We start from the raw sequence: 19,373 nt of genomic DNA on the forward strand, positions 1-19,373 counted from the left end.
AATTGTAAGGCAAGGGAACCAGTCTAGCTGGCCTGCACCCGTTCATGAACATGTAACCAATAGCAAACAAAATTTGTACTGAAAAAATTGTAAATTTGGAGCAGTAGTTGAAAAATAGTTAGGTTTTTCCAACGCTGGTCGGCCGACCACCGTTGGAAATGTTTACAAAAATACCATTTTCTTGAAAATGACTTCACACCAGGTGCCATAACTTTACAAGATGCTTTTGACTGTCATTTACCAACATACTAGTAAGGTATTTCGTAAAAACTTGGTAGTTTTATTTTTCGATGTTTGCAAATGTTGTATATTCCCTTTAAATGCATACTTTGAATAAAAAAAAAAAATTGAATGCAAAGAAGTATCAAACTGTTTTACTGATCTTGGCCTCAAACAAATCAGGCTAGTTGCAGTTACCAAATCATTTCATCCTTATCCAAATGACTGGATTTGAAATAATTTTTTGGGCTGTTATTGGTTGTTTTTGTTAAGATTTTTTTTTTTTGGCTGTTTTGGCAAAACATTTCTTTTCTTTTTCAGTCATTTTTTCCCCCCAGCACTTTGGGCACTAAAATCAATCCGATTGCCTTTATACCTGGCACACTCTTAGACCACCACCCACAGATGTGTGCTGAACATTGACGTCATCATGACGTCATCACGAGTCACGTGACGTCACATTAAAAGTGCATATTTTAAAGGCCTATATCTACAGAACTACAGGTCCGATTGGGTTGCAAGTTGGTATGTACCTAGACCAGTATGTGTTATAGATGAAAATTGAGGTGACGTCACGATGACGTCATCATGGGTCAGGTGACGTCATGTTAAAGATTAATGGATTTAATCTTTGAAAATTATTATGAATAGGAAAACACACACAAAAGAGACCTGGTTTTCAATGAAAACACAATAGAAGTTTGTGAAGTCTGACATTTCAATCCAACTTTTTGAGAGGGTACATGATTTGTATAAATTTGTGAATGTTTTTATTTATCTAGTACTCACTTCAATGATCTTTTTGGGTGCTTCATTGTTGTGGCTCCTCAGCATGTCGGCGTGGTCAGCGAGAAGCAACAGCATATCACATGCAACCTGGGCAACTATCCGATTGTTGAACTGCAGCAACCAAAATTAAGACATTTCCATGATAGCATTAAAGGGACACTGGGTCCTGGAACAGCCCAATTGGGCTACAAAACGCGCTTTGAACGAGATGATGTTAATCAGAAAGAACATTTAAAAGTAGGATATAAACATCCACACAACTATCCTTTAAAAACTGGGCGTTTTTGTGTTATTCCTGTATTATACATGCGAAAACGAATTTCGGGGTCCACTTTTGCGACCCCATAAATTCGAGCTGTTTTGATGTTAGTTGTGATTTCATTCGTAAAGTGTTCGCCTTTTGCGGACGTTGAAGAAACCATATTTTTTTGCATTGGTGATTGGTCACCGCTGTTCCCAAGACACACAACGTGTATATCGTACACTGAGAACGACAAGAAAAACATATTCGTACACCGTTGCGTCCGATGTAAACAACCAGGTTTTTTTCGTCTTTTCTCGGGAACGGTAAGACATTAGGTTGGTTTCCTTTCAACCAGATGTTTGAAATAGGCTAATTGAACAATCCAAAACATGAAATTTTTGGGGATTTCAGGACCTAGTGTCCCTTTAAATTCCCACATTTTCCTGGATTTTTCCATGACTGTGAGATTCAAGACTTTCCTGTACAAGGATAGGCCCCAGAAGTAATACCTGAATACCGTCCGTCAAGGAATCGTCGATTCAACTCAAAACATTATTCAACTCCATGAGCAGTTCTAATACCAAATCTTATGGTCAACGGACCTTTCAATATGCAGCCCCAGAAAAATGGAACAAATTGCCTTGAAGATCAGCCCATCCTTGGAACATTTCAAATCACAGCTGAAGACACACTTGGTTGCTACCTGAAGACTTTTTGTATAATAGTTATGCTAGAGTAAACTCCGGCTAAACCGGCATTCTCGGGACCCGAGAATTTGTGATGACTTACGCGAATGCCGATATATGCTATAAGTCATCATTTTGCCGACTTACATGAATGGTCTTTTGCACACATGATTCATTGCACTAATTGGCTTCGATTTACCCTGGATTATATCCTTAATGCTTGAGTTGAGTCCAGCAAATTAATCCTCGAATTGTGTCATCACATTTGGGGTATTAATAGTGGAGACCACAATACATATGTACGTGCACAGTAACGAATTAAATGCGTGCGTGGTCCGGTTTATATCGATACCACGCACACATTGACTGCAGCATAGCAGTAGTCATTCAATAAGACAACCCCCAAAACGGACAGAGCGCATGCATACAGCCTAGAGGGGGTACTGGTATTGATATGCTCACGATGCATATGCGATGTATCAGAGATGAAACTGGCATATGGCCAAAAAATCGGAAAATATGCCAAAGAAAAATACGTGTCCGAAATCTGGGCCGCGCTGCATTACACAATCGTACATGCATACTATGTACAATTTCCGGACACCTACTCCTGCTTTATTTTCGATTCAAACAAAACTTTACGATGAAAAAAATGGTCAGTGTTTTCATTGCATAAAATGCCCGAATCACGATTAGAGTAATGGAGTCATCAATAAAGAAGTTCACTTCTTACTTGAGAAAAATCTAGGGAAAAGTCCGAAAGACAATGCACCGTTCATCACTTCATGGTGCTTCAATCATGTCCATTCAACCACACAACTCCACTTGCATTCATACCGGTACATGTCATACGTGGGGAAAAATCAGGCATACTCGTCTTTCTCTTCTAACAAATGCCAGTGAAATGTTTCGCTAATGCTCTCTTCGCTATCCTCGAGATAATCATCACGATTTTTAAGGCATTGTATTTTGTTTAAATAAATTTGAAACCTCCAAAAATCGCACAACATAATGATTTTATCCACTGGATCGTTCACAAGGCTACCCGTTCCCGACCGGCCATGTGCTAGCAGACGGTACGTTGCGGTACGTACGCTGGTATCATTGCGTACAGTACATATACATGCACGCACGTGCGACACAGAGTGATTTTTCCATGTCGCCTGTCAATGTTTAACCTTTTGTCCAGCCGGAGTAGGCTCCGATCAGTGTTATGCCCTGTGTTTCTACCGTTGAAACACTCCAATAACGACTGGTGAAAGAGATTAAAACTACTTTTCATCGACTTTTCTTCGAAATTATGATTGAAATAAAATGACATTTTGTGAGAAAAATCCTTACTAAATCAAATTTTGTGGGACACACTGTAAAAAAATCGGAAATTTCGTTGGAAAATTCAAAAAGTCAGTTTTCCGATTAAAATCGGAAAAGTTTCATCTCTGGATGTATGCAGCAAAGATCCTATAGCGCTTTTTCGACACCGATGCATGCAGCGATCACGGGCGGGCCGTGCGAAACCACTTTTTACTCGACCTTTGCCAACCGCAGTACAGGAAGTCAATGCCAAGTCATGATTTGTTGAATGCCGACTTACACAAAGGATTTTGTAATGCTTTTTATGGAAAGGGGACCGAGAGTAACACGACGACTTGAGCGAAATGGCGACTTGTAAAAGCCGACTTAGAAATAAAAAATTCAATGGAAATGCATAACGGACAATCAGGACTTTAGTCAGACGGCCGACTTGAGCGATTTGACGAGTTGTACGATGTCGGTTTAGCCGGAGTTTACTGTATATAAGAACTATCGCAAATTATACCATTTTGGAGACACTTTAGCATGGGAGGTTTACCTTTGGGAGATATGTGGCATTAGGGAGACATTTCAATGTCTCCCTAATAACTCAGCTCCTATTTAGAGGCAAAATTTTCCTGTCCCAAATAGGCTAGATCGATTGCTCATGGTTCAATTAAGTAAAAAAATACAGAAAATCGTGGGGGTAAGATAAGGGAAATTGGGGTTAGGGCTCAGGAAAGTCAGATTATTATTTGTGCACAAGTCTATGGGAATGTCTCCATAATGGTATATTCTTGCCGTTGCTATTATACGTGTAAAGGTACCATTAAGGAGACAGACACGTTATCGTAATTTCTTTGCACGATTGGAAGACATCGGACATTTTCATGTTTCTCTAATGTCAAAGCAAGGGAATATTGGGTAAGGGCACATTTAAGTTTGAAAAAATTGGTGCACAAGTCTATGGGGATGTCTCCCAAATGTCCAATCCAGGGTAATTATTATTAGTATTATTATTTATTATTGTTATTATCACCTTGAGACTGGCAAGAAGTACACTGATTGCTTCCCTGGTCCTTGGATGGAAGGTGACATGGGCCATCTCTTCATACAGGAAGATACCCAGACTGCACAGAGCGATGCAGCGAGCTTCACACATCGGCTCCTTACGACTACACTTGATCAACGCTTTGATCAAGTGGTCCTGAAACAAGAACATATGCCGTTTATTATTGCTCAGGTATTTATTCTTACTTGTATGTCGTTATGCTATTGGGATTGATCTAAAAGCTGACCCCTGTGTAGGGGACATTTTCATGGAGCTGTAAAAGGGCCATTCTTTGGTCACTGTGTGACATTAAATTGGGCTCGTCTGATTTGTGAAGCTTTACCCCTTGTTAACTACATCTAACGTATTACTTTCACTGATTCATCAGGTTAGTACTTTTCACTCCCTACCTCAGAGTATAGTGTCTACTTTCACAAATTGTATCAAAATATTAGGAGGGGTCATCAAAGTTTGGTCACGCGTGAGACATCAGACGTAAAAATTTTATCCGACCCACACCGGAAATTCCCGCTTTTCTCCAAAGTTTTAAGGACACACACACACATAACATACCAGTACTTAGTTTTTAGTAAGACTTTATAGTTTGTCATTATATTTGTATCCTCGCTATGCAGTGCATTAAAAATACAGTGCGAACAGCGACCTCATGCGGCCACTTTTTATGCAAATCATTTGTGTTACATGAGCCCTTTAAGCACGGAAATTCATTGAGCACAGAAGATATTTGTTTTAGCCAAAAAATAGCTTACCGACCCAAGTATCAGACTGTATGTATTGTTTGTGACAAAATGCGACGGAAATGGGCACAGTACTGGCGAAAACGGCCAAAAAAGAAAAAAAATGGGGGTGATTTTTTTTTTTTTCAGATTTATTGATATTTGTAATCATTGATTTTATATACTACACATGTTTTAAAAGAAATAGTACAAAAATCATGGAATAAAAGTGTTTTTAAGGATAAACAATTTGCAGTCTTACAGAAAGAATCTTTTCACCCAGAAAATTGGCCTTTTCGAAACTAATTCTCTTTGAGTCATGAGTTGCTTCAAACTCTTTTTGAAAATGAATTAAACTGCTGCAAACTGCTAAGTGTACTGAATTGACCTGAAATATACAAATCAAACATTAAAGTGGCCTGATATTTCAGCCTTGGCAAGGCCTTCGTCAGGGCCAAAACAAAAACAAAAACAAATCAAGGCCTTGCTAATGCTGAAATATCAGGCCACTTTAATTTTTTTTATTTCAAATTTTTCTTGAGAATTCTGACATTTCTGGCAAATTCTGTCCATCCTTTTGTCCCAAGATCGATAGTCAGACAATGACACATGAAGACAGGTCTCTGTTTTAATGTTTGACAACGTACCTTGACATCCTTGCATTGCATTGTGTTGATATCTTTGGGTGACGGTTGTAGCACGGTGATATTGCAGAAGAGATTAGGAAAGCACACCAAGGATCCTAGCAGCGACAACGCTTCTATCCTTGGTGCCTGCCCAAAAAAATATGTAATATAATAACAAAAATATCAATAATTGGAAAGACAGAATACTTTGGTTTCGGTATCGGCTGCTATATCAGATTCGAACCAGTCAGTCGACCCTAGTAAGCTCGGTGGTCGAGGGGTAAAGCCCGGTTCATACTTCATGCGAAAGCGAATGCGAAGCGAATTTGACGTCATGAAACAATCGCTGCGAAATTCGCCCGAGTTGAAATGTGTTCAACTTTTACGAATTCGCAGCGCGAATACTTTCCATGACGTCACAAATTCGCGTTCGCTTACGCGCTGAGTATGAACCGGGCTTAAGACGTCCGCAGTAGTAAGCAGGAGGTCGTGGGTTCGAGTCCCACTCGAGTAGTTTGTGAGTTTTTTCTCGCAATCATTCAGGACAACACTGAGTGTTTATAAAAATACATTGGAGAAGGGCAAAACCTGATACTGAATTCATTATCAATAATATTATATAATGAGAACATCAATAATAAGGTTGCAATTATAAAGCAGACAAGGGTAACAGCATAATACTTCAGATGTGAACTTCCGATTAAACATCTTTGTTTTTTTCATAACTTAGCCCATTAGTCCTGTACCACCCCCCCAAACCCTGCCTGATACTCCCTGTACTACCCCCAACTGCTCAGGCACTCTCTGGTTTTATGAATTTTCAAAGGTAGAGTAGATCATTTGCCATTTGTTTCGTTCGAAGCAACAAAAGTGCTCAAAAGGAAGGGTGCTTAACAACTAACCTGATGAAATTTGAGCTTTGCGAATCCTGTACATTCTGAGAAACAATATTCTAAGATCTTGATTTTAATGCAAAAGTTGCCAAGTCATATTTTGAATTGCGCCCGAAATCAGTGTCCAGAACACGTTCTCATTCAGTCAATTGCAGCAACACTGATGAATAATAGCAACCCCGTGCACGTGTGCGTCGTGTCAATGCTTACGCGCACCCATTTATGGATTCACCCAATTAAAAACCAACTACAAACGGAAATTTCCAAAAAAGGCGTCACTTGACTCACCTTAGGAAATGACCTTCTTTTATTGTTTGCTTCAAATGACAACATGCCATTTCACAGGGAGTTTAGTGCCATTACTCTATTTAAACTAAGTAAGCTTTTGAACAATAATATGGTCAGTTATTTTTTGGATAGCTGCAAATGATCTGCTCTACCTTTAATGAGTTGACCCACACAGCGGATTGATAATGGCCAGACTACGGGCCAGTTCATGCTTCATACCACAGCGAAGAGGAATCCAATGAGGAAAATGTCAACAACCAACATTTTTTGGTGACGTTCTTGTATTACCCAAATGAATTCGCTTTGCATCAAAATTTTGCATGTACTGGTCTGAACGATAATAGTTAGGAAACGGCAACTTTACAGGGTGGAATGGGAGAAAACAGAACAGTTATTGAATTGTGATCAGAACAAATAATATGGTACCACTGCAAATAAGTGAGCGAGGTAGACAGTGGTTACTCGGTCATCCAGAACAGGACTGACGTGCAACAGAACGTCAATCATAATGACATCATGCTTTTTGCTAACATGCGCACATTTTTATGGGAGCTTGGTGGCTCTCGTCCCTACTTGGCTCCAGCCTCCCATAGGAAAGCATAACATCATTATGATTCAAGTCTATTATTATCATATGAACCCAAACAATCCTGAATCCTCCAATTTTAATAGAATTTTAGATGCCCTAAACCTAAAAATTTAGGGTTAAATTTCAAATGCCAAACTTTTATCATTACTTTATTCAGTTTTTATGATCACCTTTTGGTAATTGTTTCCGTTTTTCATGGTTTGCCATGTGTACGATTAAATGATAATTAGAGGGTGTCCGAGGCTGCTTCACTTACGTCTAGATTATGGTGGGATGCGATCATATTGGCAGCTTGGATGTAATCTAAGATGAGCAACGTTGATCCAGGAAGGCCACAGGAGAAAAAGTCTGGAGCACTGTACTGAATGATGGTGTTGATCACCTCCTGAAAGAAATGGGGAGAAACAGCTCTGATTTGTAATCCTGTCGATCACAAGTCAAGTCACAAGTCGATCACAATCAAAAGTCCATGAAAAGTCTATTACAAGTCAAGTTACAAGTCAATCCCAAGTCAATCACAAGTCTATCAAAAGTCAAACTCAAGTCAATCACAAGTTTATCCCAAGTCAATCACAAGTCCATCACAAGCTCATTGCAAGTCCATCACAAGTCCATCACACGTCTATCACAAGTTCATCACAAGTCAATCAAAAGTCCATTAAAAATCCATCACAAGTCCATCAAAAGTCAAGTTACAAGTCCTTCACAAGTAAATCCCAAGTCTATCACAAGTCAATCGCAAGTCCATCTCAACTCCGCCGCACGTCTATCGCGAGTCTATCACAAGTCCATCGCAAGTCCATCACAAGTCCATCACAAGTCCATTAGAAGTCCATAACAAGTCCATTGCAAGTCCATCACAAGTCCACCACATGTCTGTTACAAGTCCAACACATGTCCATCGAAATTCCATCACAAGTCCATAAAAGGCCCAACACAAGTCAATCATAAAAGTCCAGTTACAAGTCAATGACAAGTGTATCACAAGTGAATCACAAGTGTATCACAAGTGAATCACAAGTGAATCACAAGTCCATCACAAGTGTATCACAAGTGAATCACAAGTGAATCACAAGTGAATCACAAGTGTATCACAAGTGAATCACAAGTGAATCACAAGTGTATCACAAGTGAATCACAAGTGAATCACAAGTGAATCACAAGTGAATCACAAGTGAATCACAAGTGAATCACAAGTGAATCACAAGTGAATCACAAGTGAATCACAAGTGAATCACAAGTGTATCACAAGTGTATCACAATTCCAGTCTACATGTACAAGTCAGTTCACAAGCAACAGGGATGAATAACGACAACTGAATGCCTTAGTCACAGCTCATGTGAATAGCTTATGACTTGACTTGAGACCAGATGACTGATGACTTGTGACGTGATTACAACTCTGAGAAATATTAATGGGTATTTTATAAAACGCATGTATCCGCCATTATTGGTGCTCAAGGCGCAAACAAAAAGTCTCCGGTTTCTGGTATGCGCGCGCGTCGCCGTAGCAATGCGCGTCAGCAAAATGAAAACGTTTTTTTTTCAATGAAAGATGATGTCTCAAAACCGCCAAACTCACTGGTTTGACTGGAATCCTGCTGCTGCACAATTTTAAAGTGTTTTTAGATTGGGTTATGGTCGAGAATAAGCTTTATGTGGCCTCTCTGGACTCCCATATATTTGCACTAAGTTTAGTCGGGCACCATTTGCAGTTATCAGCCGACATTTGAAGCAAAAAAATCAGGTAAAAAAAAAAAAAAGGCCGCATTGCCGCATCACTTTTTGGGCAAGCTCCATACCAGAAACCGGAGACTTTTTTTTTTTGGCCTAAAGGTCCCCCTCTCAGGGTTGTAGCAAAATTTGTAAAAACACAACTGTTATTTCTAGTTTTCTTACATAATTGTGAAGCATATTTATTGCGCTAGTTTCTTCAAAAATTTCCATTGAATTTGGTGCACCAGTTTTCCAAATCAAGGCCATTATGTAACACTGTACTATTTTGCACACTTTCAAGTTTCACATTTAATTAACGTCACATTACAAAAAGGTCCATGATCTTCAAAAATTTCAAAAGCTCCAACATTTTTTCAGCCCCCTGGAAGTTTTATTAAACAAAACTAATTTCAGCAACTCTCCCCCCCCCTCCAAAAAAGAAGCTTTAACTGGCTTTTTAATTAAATTATTAACTAAACAGGAGGAATACTACGTGTATTGTTTTTATGAATTTTAGTTTATGTAGTCAGTGATAATATTACTTGTGAACGATAACTTGCAATAAAAATACTGTTGCAAACAAAAGTACACAGTTATGTTGTTAAAATAAATCAATTGCAGAGAAACACATTGTGTAACTCTCAATGTCTGTATTGTCAAACTTGGAATGGAGCAAAAATGACTGGTGTTACGTGAATGGCCCTGTTTCAAAACCACTTCACATAATCCAACAAAAACTCCACACAACAAAGACAAATGTTTGGGCTTATCAATTCTATAATTGAATTTGAGAACTTTCATGAATTATGAGAATTCTGATACACCCTCCAGATAGACTTATTTTTTTATTTTTTTTTGGGGGGGGGGACAACCTGTAGGAATTACCAACCAAATGAACCTCCTTATTTTGGATGTCTGCAACCCTCTGAAAACCATACATTACCAACACTGATCGTGGGCGGGAACCAGCCTACCCAGCGAGAACGGAATTTTTGTCTGGATTCCAGTAATTTTAATTTGTAAAGTAACAATTCAATAATTAAACATGGGCTGATTTCTTTGGTCGCTGTCTCATTCAAAAGTGAATAACTCTTGTATTGCTAGAAAATAGCAATTTAGAAAAGGATCTATGTTTCTCGGATGAAACATGAACATAGCATGGGAACACAAGTTAATGCAAACTCACATGATCCATGCCAACCAGGCCATAGTGCAGCACCCTATAGAAGTGAGTCAGATGCTCTCTGGGTAGCGGGTGGTCTTGTTTCCTTGTCGTCATTGCACATAAGAGTTTGTAGGCCGACAGTCTACCTTGCTGATAACGCTCGGATAAATGCACGGCCTGTCAGGTAAAGACAACAGGATGAAATACATTTCCTGAAGTTGACAGGAAAAGCTGGCAAATGATTGTATTAATGGAGAGATCTGGGCCCAAGTTCATGGCTCTGGTGACCACAGCATTCTGTGTTTACGATCAGGCCACAAAAAGAAAACAGTTCTGCTTCTGTTTACACGCCTTTCAAAAAAAGTATGGTAGGTAGGTTGGAATTTTTTAGGGGGGGGGGGCCAATTTTTTTTTTTTGTGCTGATTGAATGGGGTATTTAATTATATGCAAATTTCAGCCTGAACTATTTCCATTTGCGCTACGAAAGCTTTAGAAATAAATGGCCACAAAAAGTGACAAACACTTGCCTTAATTAATGTCAAAAAAATTTAGTCAATAATTCTTAAAACTAATGGAGAATTCAGGTCGTGCACACCATTATGCACAACGCTAGCTACGACAGGAAACTGGCCAATACTGTCTGTATATCATGCCGTATAAGCATGCATGATGCACTGTGTGTGGCGGGCGACGAACCTTGTGTTGTGGCAGGAATTTCCGGGGAACCATGCTGTGCTGTATCAGTGCAAGTACGAGCGGTACAATCAAGAAATATATTCATGAACACGGAAAATACATACACAGACAAAAGATATCAAGTTTTCCATTTTTTTTTTTTTTTACTTGCCGAAACTTTTTTTAGGATCATGGCCGTAAAAATAGGGTAGGTGGGGTAAGAGGAAGCAGAACAACTTTGTTTGTTGGCCTCACCATTCTGTGCTAACAGCGCTAACAGAAAAACTCTGCGCTAACCCTGTAAGCACAGAATCCATAGTTACATGTACATGATGTACATGTACGCATGCGGAAGCCAAAATTCTTTGCTTACCTGTGAAAAACGTTTACCCTAAGCATGGAATATTCTGCTACTAAGCAGGGACTTTTCGCTAATGGTAAGCGGAGCCATGAAATTCGGGCGATTCACAATGCAGTGCGCCACCAAGAGTTTGCCATGGAGAGTCAACTTTCCAAGTTTACGGTCGACAAAATATGGCCCATTGGAATGAGTGTCAGTAAAGAACTTGAGCTAATTTGTCATAGATTGGGGCATAGCGTTCTGCCGCCTTACCAAAAATCACCATATTGATACAAAGAAAAAAAAGGGCAAACATATACTGAAATCATATGCTTACGAAACTACTGACCGGAAAAAACGAACAATTTCAAATCTCCCGCGCTGCGAATTTGTCGACCATCTCCCACAATGCGCTGGGAAAAATGAACTCTCCGTGGCAAACTATTAGTAGCGCTCTGCATTGTGAATCGCCCGAATTGGGCCCTGTGCTGGTTAGTGATGTGCATCGGATCAACTCGAAACTGAACTGACCCGAAAAAAACCCTGAATATCTGGCTTCAGCAAATGTGTCCACTTTTTTCGCCTGAACTGACCCGCTTCGCGTAAACAAATGTTGGCTTTCAGTAACTGAATCATGCCGTGCGGCACTTACAACGTGACCTACTGGTGGGCCTACATGTTATAGACCGATCGAGACGGACTGCAAAAACATTTTAGTCGCACTGTGCGTAGTGACTCTGCACTAAATAGTGCACCATGTGAATTTCCATTCTGTTTCGGTTCATTTCGGTTTATTTCGGTTTATTTCAGGTTTTCCAAAATGGCTTAACCGACCCAACCCGACCCAAAAATCGCAAACGCAAAACCGAAACCGACCCGACCCGACTAAAATGATGGACAAACCGACCCGACCCGAACTGAAGTCGTTTTTCGGTTTCGCACCACATTAGTGCTGGGGTACAGTTAAATATAAGTAGAATTAACCATGATATTCATTTACAACTTTCACAGTCTTATTAAGCACAATGAGAACAAACCCTATTCAAAATGTTTACAATCGCACATTTTCTGAGAAAAGAGCAACATTGGAATGTAGCTTTTATACAATGTTATATAACTGACACACAGATCCTTGTCATTTGATTGGTGGAACTCACATCACGTGGCATTCGTTATTGCTCCCATTCACACCGGGGCTCAAAAAGTCCCATTCGCCCATGGGGAATGGGAAATACTATTGAACAGTTGCGCATAGCGCGTATTGTTCCAAAAAGCCAGTGCTACAGAGTAGGGTTCAAACATTTTAACGAAGGGGTGGTTTGGAAGAGAGAAACACATTTTCCACCAATTTTGTATTGAAATAAAAGATCAAGTATATTAAATGACAAGGATCTACATGTATATGTCAGTTATATAAAACAAATATTGAGTGGCCTTAAATTGTGAAATGGGAGGAATATTATCGCTCGGTAAAATCTGGACTTTTCCAGTTCACGAGGCGAAGAAAAGTCCAGATTTTACCTTGCGATAATTCCTTCATTTCACTCCGAGCCACTCAATATTTGTATACTATCCTCACAACAACGTTACTATTAACTTGGGGATTTCCTAAACATAAACTGAACTGAAGTCTTTAAGTGCGAGAAAATGGTAAAAGGATTACCTTGAAGAGCCAAGGTGAGAGAATCCTGAGAGGTGGAATGTATTCAGGCGGTGGAGGAGTGTTCTGGTTGTCTGAACTCACGCCAAGATTGTCCCGGATCTAGGATTACATCAAACACAGAAACAAAGGGTGACAAACAATCAGGCAGGAAGATTTCTGCCATACAGGACCATCCATTTTAGGGTTAAAGTATATTCATACAATGTTGAAATTAAAGACAATGAAAAAAATGCTGACATTTCACTTGATGTGAGATAATTATGTTGAGGGGGAAAGAAGGATTCTGGTAAGGAGTTCAACAGTGTAGGCGTACAAGTTGTCCAATGTTGTCAAAGTGAGCAGCCTTCCCAGTGTAACAGGTCAAAACTCCTCAAAGGTCAAAACTCCTCAAAGGTCAAACTGTCTCATAATCTATTTTTTGCCAACTATGACAGGATAAAACATTGGAAGGATACCATAGTGACGTGTTCCCATTGCCTCGAAATTGGGAGTTAATGAACTAATTTTGATGACCCAATGCAACGAGGTCCTATATGAAAGTCCTCCAAAATAATCCGCTATTTCTTGAATTTGTTCATTGGAAGGGTAACCTCTGCTTCAATCCTTCCAAATCATCTGACAATCACACTGAAGCAGTGCAGATGACATCCAGAAGCAGTGCAGATGGTATCCAGCATAATGTAGGCCTCAATTATGAATGTCTAAACATAAAGAATGCTGGATACAGCTTAAGACCCTGACACAATGCATCTTTCAAAACTAACGACCCTTTTTGGCATACAGCCTCAATTCTCCAAAATCCTCCTCATTTTGGAGGATTGAGGAGGGTTAGGGTTAAGGAATAATGAACTGACCTGCACCCAATTTCATGAAGTGCTGCGACGCGTCGCAACTTGAGTTACGACGTGCAACACGTCGCAACTCGCGACGCGTCGTATAATCCATTTCAAGAAAGTTATGATGTGTTGAACGCTTCTTAAGTTCCTTGACAACGGCTTAAAACATGTCGCAAGTTACGACGTGTCTAGTGGTCGTCGCAAAATAAGAAGAGTCCGTTTCTTAACCAGTTTTGTGCCATAAACATAACATAAACGAGATTATAACACCGAGGCAATGTGTGTAAAGTTGTAAATAGAAAATTCATTGAATAATTATGAATTTGCCTGGAATATTGCAGTTGAAATTTTTCAAAGTAGCTACACAGTCCACTGAGAGCTTGTTATCCTTAAAATTGCATCGCACGGCCGCCATTTTGTCCTATGTTTTAACAAATTTCGAGCGGAGATCTGACGACTCTTTGTTGAATATCAGACGACTATTTACTGTACGCTCACTTAATACACAAAACAGTCACCGAGTTGTGCTATAAATACACATACGACGCGTCGCACGTACAACTTGTTTTGTGAAATGGATCGCAGGATGCATTGCAGCTGCGACGCATCGTAGAGATAGGACGCGTCGCAGCGCTGCGATGCATCATAAGTTACGATGAGTTTCATGAAATCGGGTGCAGCCCTTCGAAAAAAACAGAAACAAAAACAGTGTGCGGATGAGAGAAGGCAGTGAAACGTGAAGAGGAGGGGAAGGGTGTTACTACCTTTGCCAGCAGCTGCCAGGTGCTCCAGAGACACTCCATGACCACAGCGTGTAGCCTGGCAATCTGAATATCGTTGACGTCACCCAGCGCTCCCAGGATACGTCTCCACAACACAAAGGCAACATCAGGCTGCCAGCCAGGCCGGGTCCCTCCAGACATGACGCTGGCATCGGGGCTCTGGACACACTCTGAAAGACAAACGGAAAGCAGGGCTGAGGTCAAGACCATGAGATCCAAGTCCACGTCAAGACCAATGGGTCCCGGACACAAGTACCCCCTCAACGGTAAGACAGGGAGAGTTGGGGGAGACCACTGGGAGAGACATTCAAGCGCACTGCCGACGAAGTCTGATGCTCACGCTACGGTTTTGTACACATTCAGAATAATATTACCTCATGTGTACTTCATGCTATACATGTGTGAACCGGTATTCATGAATTTACCTAAGACAGTTTACCCATTCCCACTGGTCGAGAGCCCGTCATGTGCAAGTCTTAAAGATATAGTCCATCATTTGTAATTTGTGCATTTTGTTCGTTTAAAGCAACAAAAGTGTTCAAAATCTAATGAAGGATACTGAACAACTAACCCGATGAAGTTTCAGCTCAGCTTCAGCTGTATATTCCGAGAAAAACAGCATTCTAGGATCTCAATTTCAAATCAAAAGTTGCTGAAACATGTTTTGAATTGTTTTGAATTGTTTTGAATTGCAGCTATGCGCGATGTCGAGCACTGATCCGACGAATTATAGCAACCGCGCGCGCCTGTGCATCGTGCCAATGCTTGTATGCGCGCGCTGCGCTGAATAACAAAACGAACTACCAATTTAAATTTTCCTACGGAAAGGCCTTCTTTCGTTGATTACTTCAAAATGACAGCTTGCCAGAAAGAATAATTTCACAAGGAGTTTAGTCCACTTACTATCTTTCAACCAAGTATGTTTTTCAACAATAATACGCCAGTTACTTTTTCGGATGGCTGCAAATGATGGACTATAGCTTTAAACTGAAGATGAAGACATGGCTGGATGGTCTTAAACACTTTTCCAGTGTCGCATGAAATTTGGGCTCCTATGAAATCCAGCCCTTCACCGTTGTATTGGTTGAATGTTCACAATCCTCACGTAGGCATGCGCAATACTACCAGTGAGTCAGTATTTCATAGTCCTAAATTCACAACGCACTTGCCACAGCTGCATTTGCGCGTCAACGCGCAGTACGCGCGACACGCGCACCAATCTCCATAAAAGGAGTTGTTTACGTCTTACTCGCAAGCTGGACACTCCATTACATAGCTAGAGGGGTGTTTTGAAAAACATGAAGCAACTTGTAGAACAAAATCGTTGGAAATATTTATTTTTTGACTTTTGACCGAAAAGTATTAATTTTTGACCGAAAATGTATTTATGAATGGGAATAAATATGTGCTTGGTCGGTATTAATCACTATGTTGAAGACTGGTTGGAGTCTGGAATGCTGATAATTACCCTTGCCTTTGGCTCGGGTAATTATCACCCATCCAGATGCCAACCAGTCTGAAACATAGTGTTTAACACCTCCCCAGCACACATTTATTCCACACACACACACGGTATGTGCCGTCCATGGGACTCTCGGAAGTGGTCAAAAAGCACCCTCTCTTGTTTGCGCAGAGCCCCTACTGGCCTCTGCTGCACCCATACACTATGCCATTTAGCCTTTACAATTACGCGCACAAGGCATAAGAATAATGTGATTACACACACAAGTGGCCCCAAACAGATCACGCACAGCGAGGATTTCAGAGTGTCTTGAAAACAGGCTATATGAGAATACTACTCTAGAACGTCAGTTCTGTTGTAAGTAATATTACTTTTTCAAGTAGTTTCTTACGAACGATAAGAAGTACCCACCAACTTGCAAAGTAGTTTATTTTTCTGCTTGAAGGGAATGTACAACATTTGCTTTTGCTGCAATTTTCAGAAATAAATGGATTTGGAGGATACTGGAAAAACCAAGAAAACAAATCATGTTCTCGTAGTCTGGTTCCCTGACCCCACTTAAGATGAAACGGAGCAATTTAAAGACTTTGGGGAATTGTAAGGTCAGAGAATCAGTCTAGCAGGCTTGTACCCCTTGACAGGTGTGTAATCAATTGCAAAGAAAATGCGGAATAACTAAATATGAAAATTAAAGAGCAGTTTTACTTTGGGGAATTGTATGATCAGAGAATCAGTCTAGCAGGCTTGTATCCTTTCACAGGTGTGTAATCAATTGCAAAGAAAATGCGGAATAACTAAATATGAAAATTAAAGAGCAGTTTTTGAGAAAAAAAAAGTTTTTTCCAACGCTGGTCGGCCAACCAGCATTGGAAAAATACAATTTTTCTTGAAAATGTCAGCACACCAGGAGCCACGAGTTTACAGGATGCTTTAGACTTTTTTGATGTTTGCACATGTTGTATCGTCCCTTAAACAGACATAACAATAGTAGTACTCACCTGCACTCTCAAACATGGCTTCATCCAGCTTATCCTGCTCCTCCAATCGGATTGGCTCGTAGATCGGCGATCCCTTGACGCCGGCCGCCAGCTCGCCGTTGATGACCATCCCCGGTGACGGGGTGCTGGACAGCGACTGGCCGAGTTCAGAAGCGATCATGTCCGTCAGGCTGGTTGGGGTCAGGCGATTGTTGTCCAGTATCGTGTGGGTGGTGTCCGGCGTGGCAATCTCGGAGCTATCAATACTGACAGTGTCTGTCTGCACGTAGGTTAACTGGTACTCCCCCATCTTGGTATCTTCTGTAGGAATCAAATAGGGACCAGTGCAAAGAAGAACCATTAACCCCAAAGGCCATGTCTTACAAGGCAATTTTCAGGCAACTTCCAAGAAGAAAAACAAAAGCAAACTTCAAAGGAAACTCCAAGAAGAAAACAGCAGGCACATTTCAATTCTGTGTCATCTTTGAGTCGCATGTGTATGCTTTCAGGTAAGAAAAAGGAAGAGCTCAGTCACTATTGTTTTACATGATGTGCCATGACAATCAAAGTACAAAGAATGTGCTGGCAAATTTGGGGGGATTCCTGGAAGATTCCTGGTACAAAACCTTTAATAAGGAGACAGGGTTCAAGTTGATATGAAATAAAACATGTTGGGTGGAATCCTTGAAATACAAACTTTGGGTCCAAGTTTCAACTTTTCAAGTTATTGCAAGAAAGTCTCACGTTGTTGCACTTGGCCACAAATTAGGTTTGGACGTTTTGCATTGATATACTACTTACCATATCTGTACTCGTCGTGTTTACTCATTTTCTCCTCCAACGAGATCTTGTCTTCCAGGGAGGTATCCTCAGATGGCGTCTTGAGCTCCGTCCCGTCTTGCTTTGACGATTTGTCCTCCAATGAGATCTTATCCTCCAGGGAGACTTTGTCCTCCGACAGGGTCTTGAACTCCAACACGTCGTTTTCGTCCGTCATGGACTTCACTTCCATCACGTCGTATTCCTCCGGGAGCGATCCCGCCTTCTCGATCAGGGAGTTTCTGAGTTCTGGCCCCGTGACTGGCTGGGACTCCGGCTCAGAGGTTTGTCTTGAAACTGGGAGAAAATTGGACAGATGTAAACCGATAAGAATCACTGTCATCCACGACCAGACCACAAGTGCTCTTGACAAATAAGTTTGAGCCATGTTCGCATGAGCATTTTCTAAACTACAGAGTGTGCCAAAAAAAAGTGCATCATTCGGACAACAAATAATTAAAACTGTTTTTATGGGGGTTTTGTTGTTCAATGATATTATATATGACACTCAAGCCTGACTATTTCTCAATCCACTTCTAATACCCCATTCCATTTGGGTCCCTAGATCCAGAAACACAATCAATTAAGCGAAACGGTGTAAATTTTACTTGGGCCATTCTCAGCTGGACATGCTAAATCGAGGTTAAGCATTGAATAGGCACTGAAAAGGCATTGAAGTTGGTGACATCACAGGTGAGATGCCTTGGCACCAAGCAGTTACCCTGCTAAATGCAACCAACTGCAACAGTGGATTTTGTTGTATTGCCTTAACACTATGAGCAGTTACCCTGCTAAATGCAACCAACTGCAACAGTGGATTTTGTTGTATTGCCTTAACACTATGAGCAGTTACCCTGCTAAATGCAACAAGATGCAACTGGATTCTGTTGTATTGCCTTGGCACTATGAGCAGTTACCCTGCTAAATGCAACCAACTACAACAGTGGATTCTGTTGTATTGCCTTGGCACTATGAGCAGTTACCCTGCTAAATGCAACCAACTGCAACAGTGGATTCTGTTGTATTGCCTTGGCACTATGAGCAGTTACCCTGCTAAATGCAACAAGATGCAACAAAACACTGGGGCTTGAGTTGCCTGCTAAATGCAACAGTATGCAACAACTTTTTACCTTTGTAGCTTTTTTGTTGCATTTAGCAGGGTTAGGGTTAATGAATTGAGGACGGCAGCCAATTCTGTACCTTGAAACCGATGAGTTCCGTCACTTATTTTGCCTTCACTACTACTCCTTGTCAGGCTACCCATGGCATCATCCATCGATAAGATCTGTAGAGGCTGCTGGTGGTGTAGCGATGGGTGAGAGGTGCTCGTGCTCAGAGGCACTGCAGCGGAAAAAAACAAAACAAAACAAAAGTTGACCAGTTTTTTTGTCTTTTCCAGAAAATTCATGTCTCAGCTGAAGAGGTTTGTTAGTTTAAATTGTTTATTGTTCTGAAAGTATTCGCGTTCGCGCAGGAAGCCATGTACACACGCACAGCTTTTGCGGTATTCGCAACGGATGAC

The 19,373-nt window shown here is 40.7% G+C and overlaps 1 protein-coding gene across 1 annotated transcript in view; it reads right to left on the minus strand.

Annotated features, from left to right (window-relative positions):
- The window catches only part of LOC119740489 (ral GTPase-activating protein subunit alpha-1-like), a 74,341-nt gene that overhangs the window by 16,528 nt on the left and 38,440 nt on the right, over nucleotides 1-19,373 (minus strand). Inside the window, exons 16-25 of the mRNA XM_038215811.1 lie at nucleotides 19,052-19,192; nucleotides 17,834-18,148; nucleotides 17,054-17,353; nucleotides 14,576-14,763; nucleotides 12,976-13,074; nucleotides 10,318-10,473; nucleotides 7,672-7,800; nucleotides 5,667-5,792; nucleotides 4,271-4,438; nucleotides 1,009-1,119 (exon numbers count right to left, since the gene is read on the minus strand). Of these exons, the coding sequence (XP_038071739.1) occupies nucleotides 1,009-1,119; nucleotides 4,271-4,438; nucleotides 5,667-5,792; nucleotides 7,672-7,800; nucleotides 10,318-10,473; nucleotides 12,976-13,074; nucleotides 14,576-14,763; nucleotides 17,054-17,353; nucleotides 17,834-18,148; nucleotides 19,052-19,192 (1,733 nt within the window). The remainder of the gene's footprint in view (nucleotides 1-1,008; nucleotides 1,120-4,270; nucleotides 4,439-5,666; nucleotides 5,793-7,671; nucleotides 7,801-10,317; nucleotides 10,474-12,975; nucleotides 13,075-14,575; nucleotides 14,764-17,053; nucleotides 17,354-17,833; nucleotides 18,149-19,051; nucleotides 19,193-19,373) is intronic.

The sequence above is a fragment of the Patiria miniata genome, unplaced genomic scaffold (assembly GCF_015706575.1).
Source record: "Patiria miniata isolate m_02_andy unplaced genomic scaffold, ASM1570657v1 HiC_scaffold_5, whole genome shotgun sequence".
Classification (NCBI taxonomy): domain Eukaryota; kingdom Metazoa; phylum Echinodermata; class Asteroidea; order Valvatida; family Asterinidae; genus Patiria; species Patiria miniata.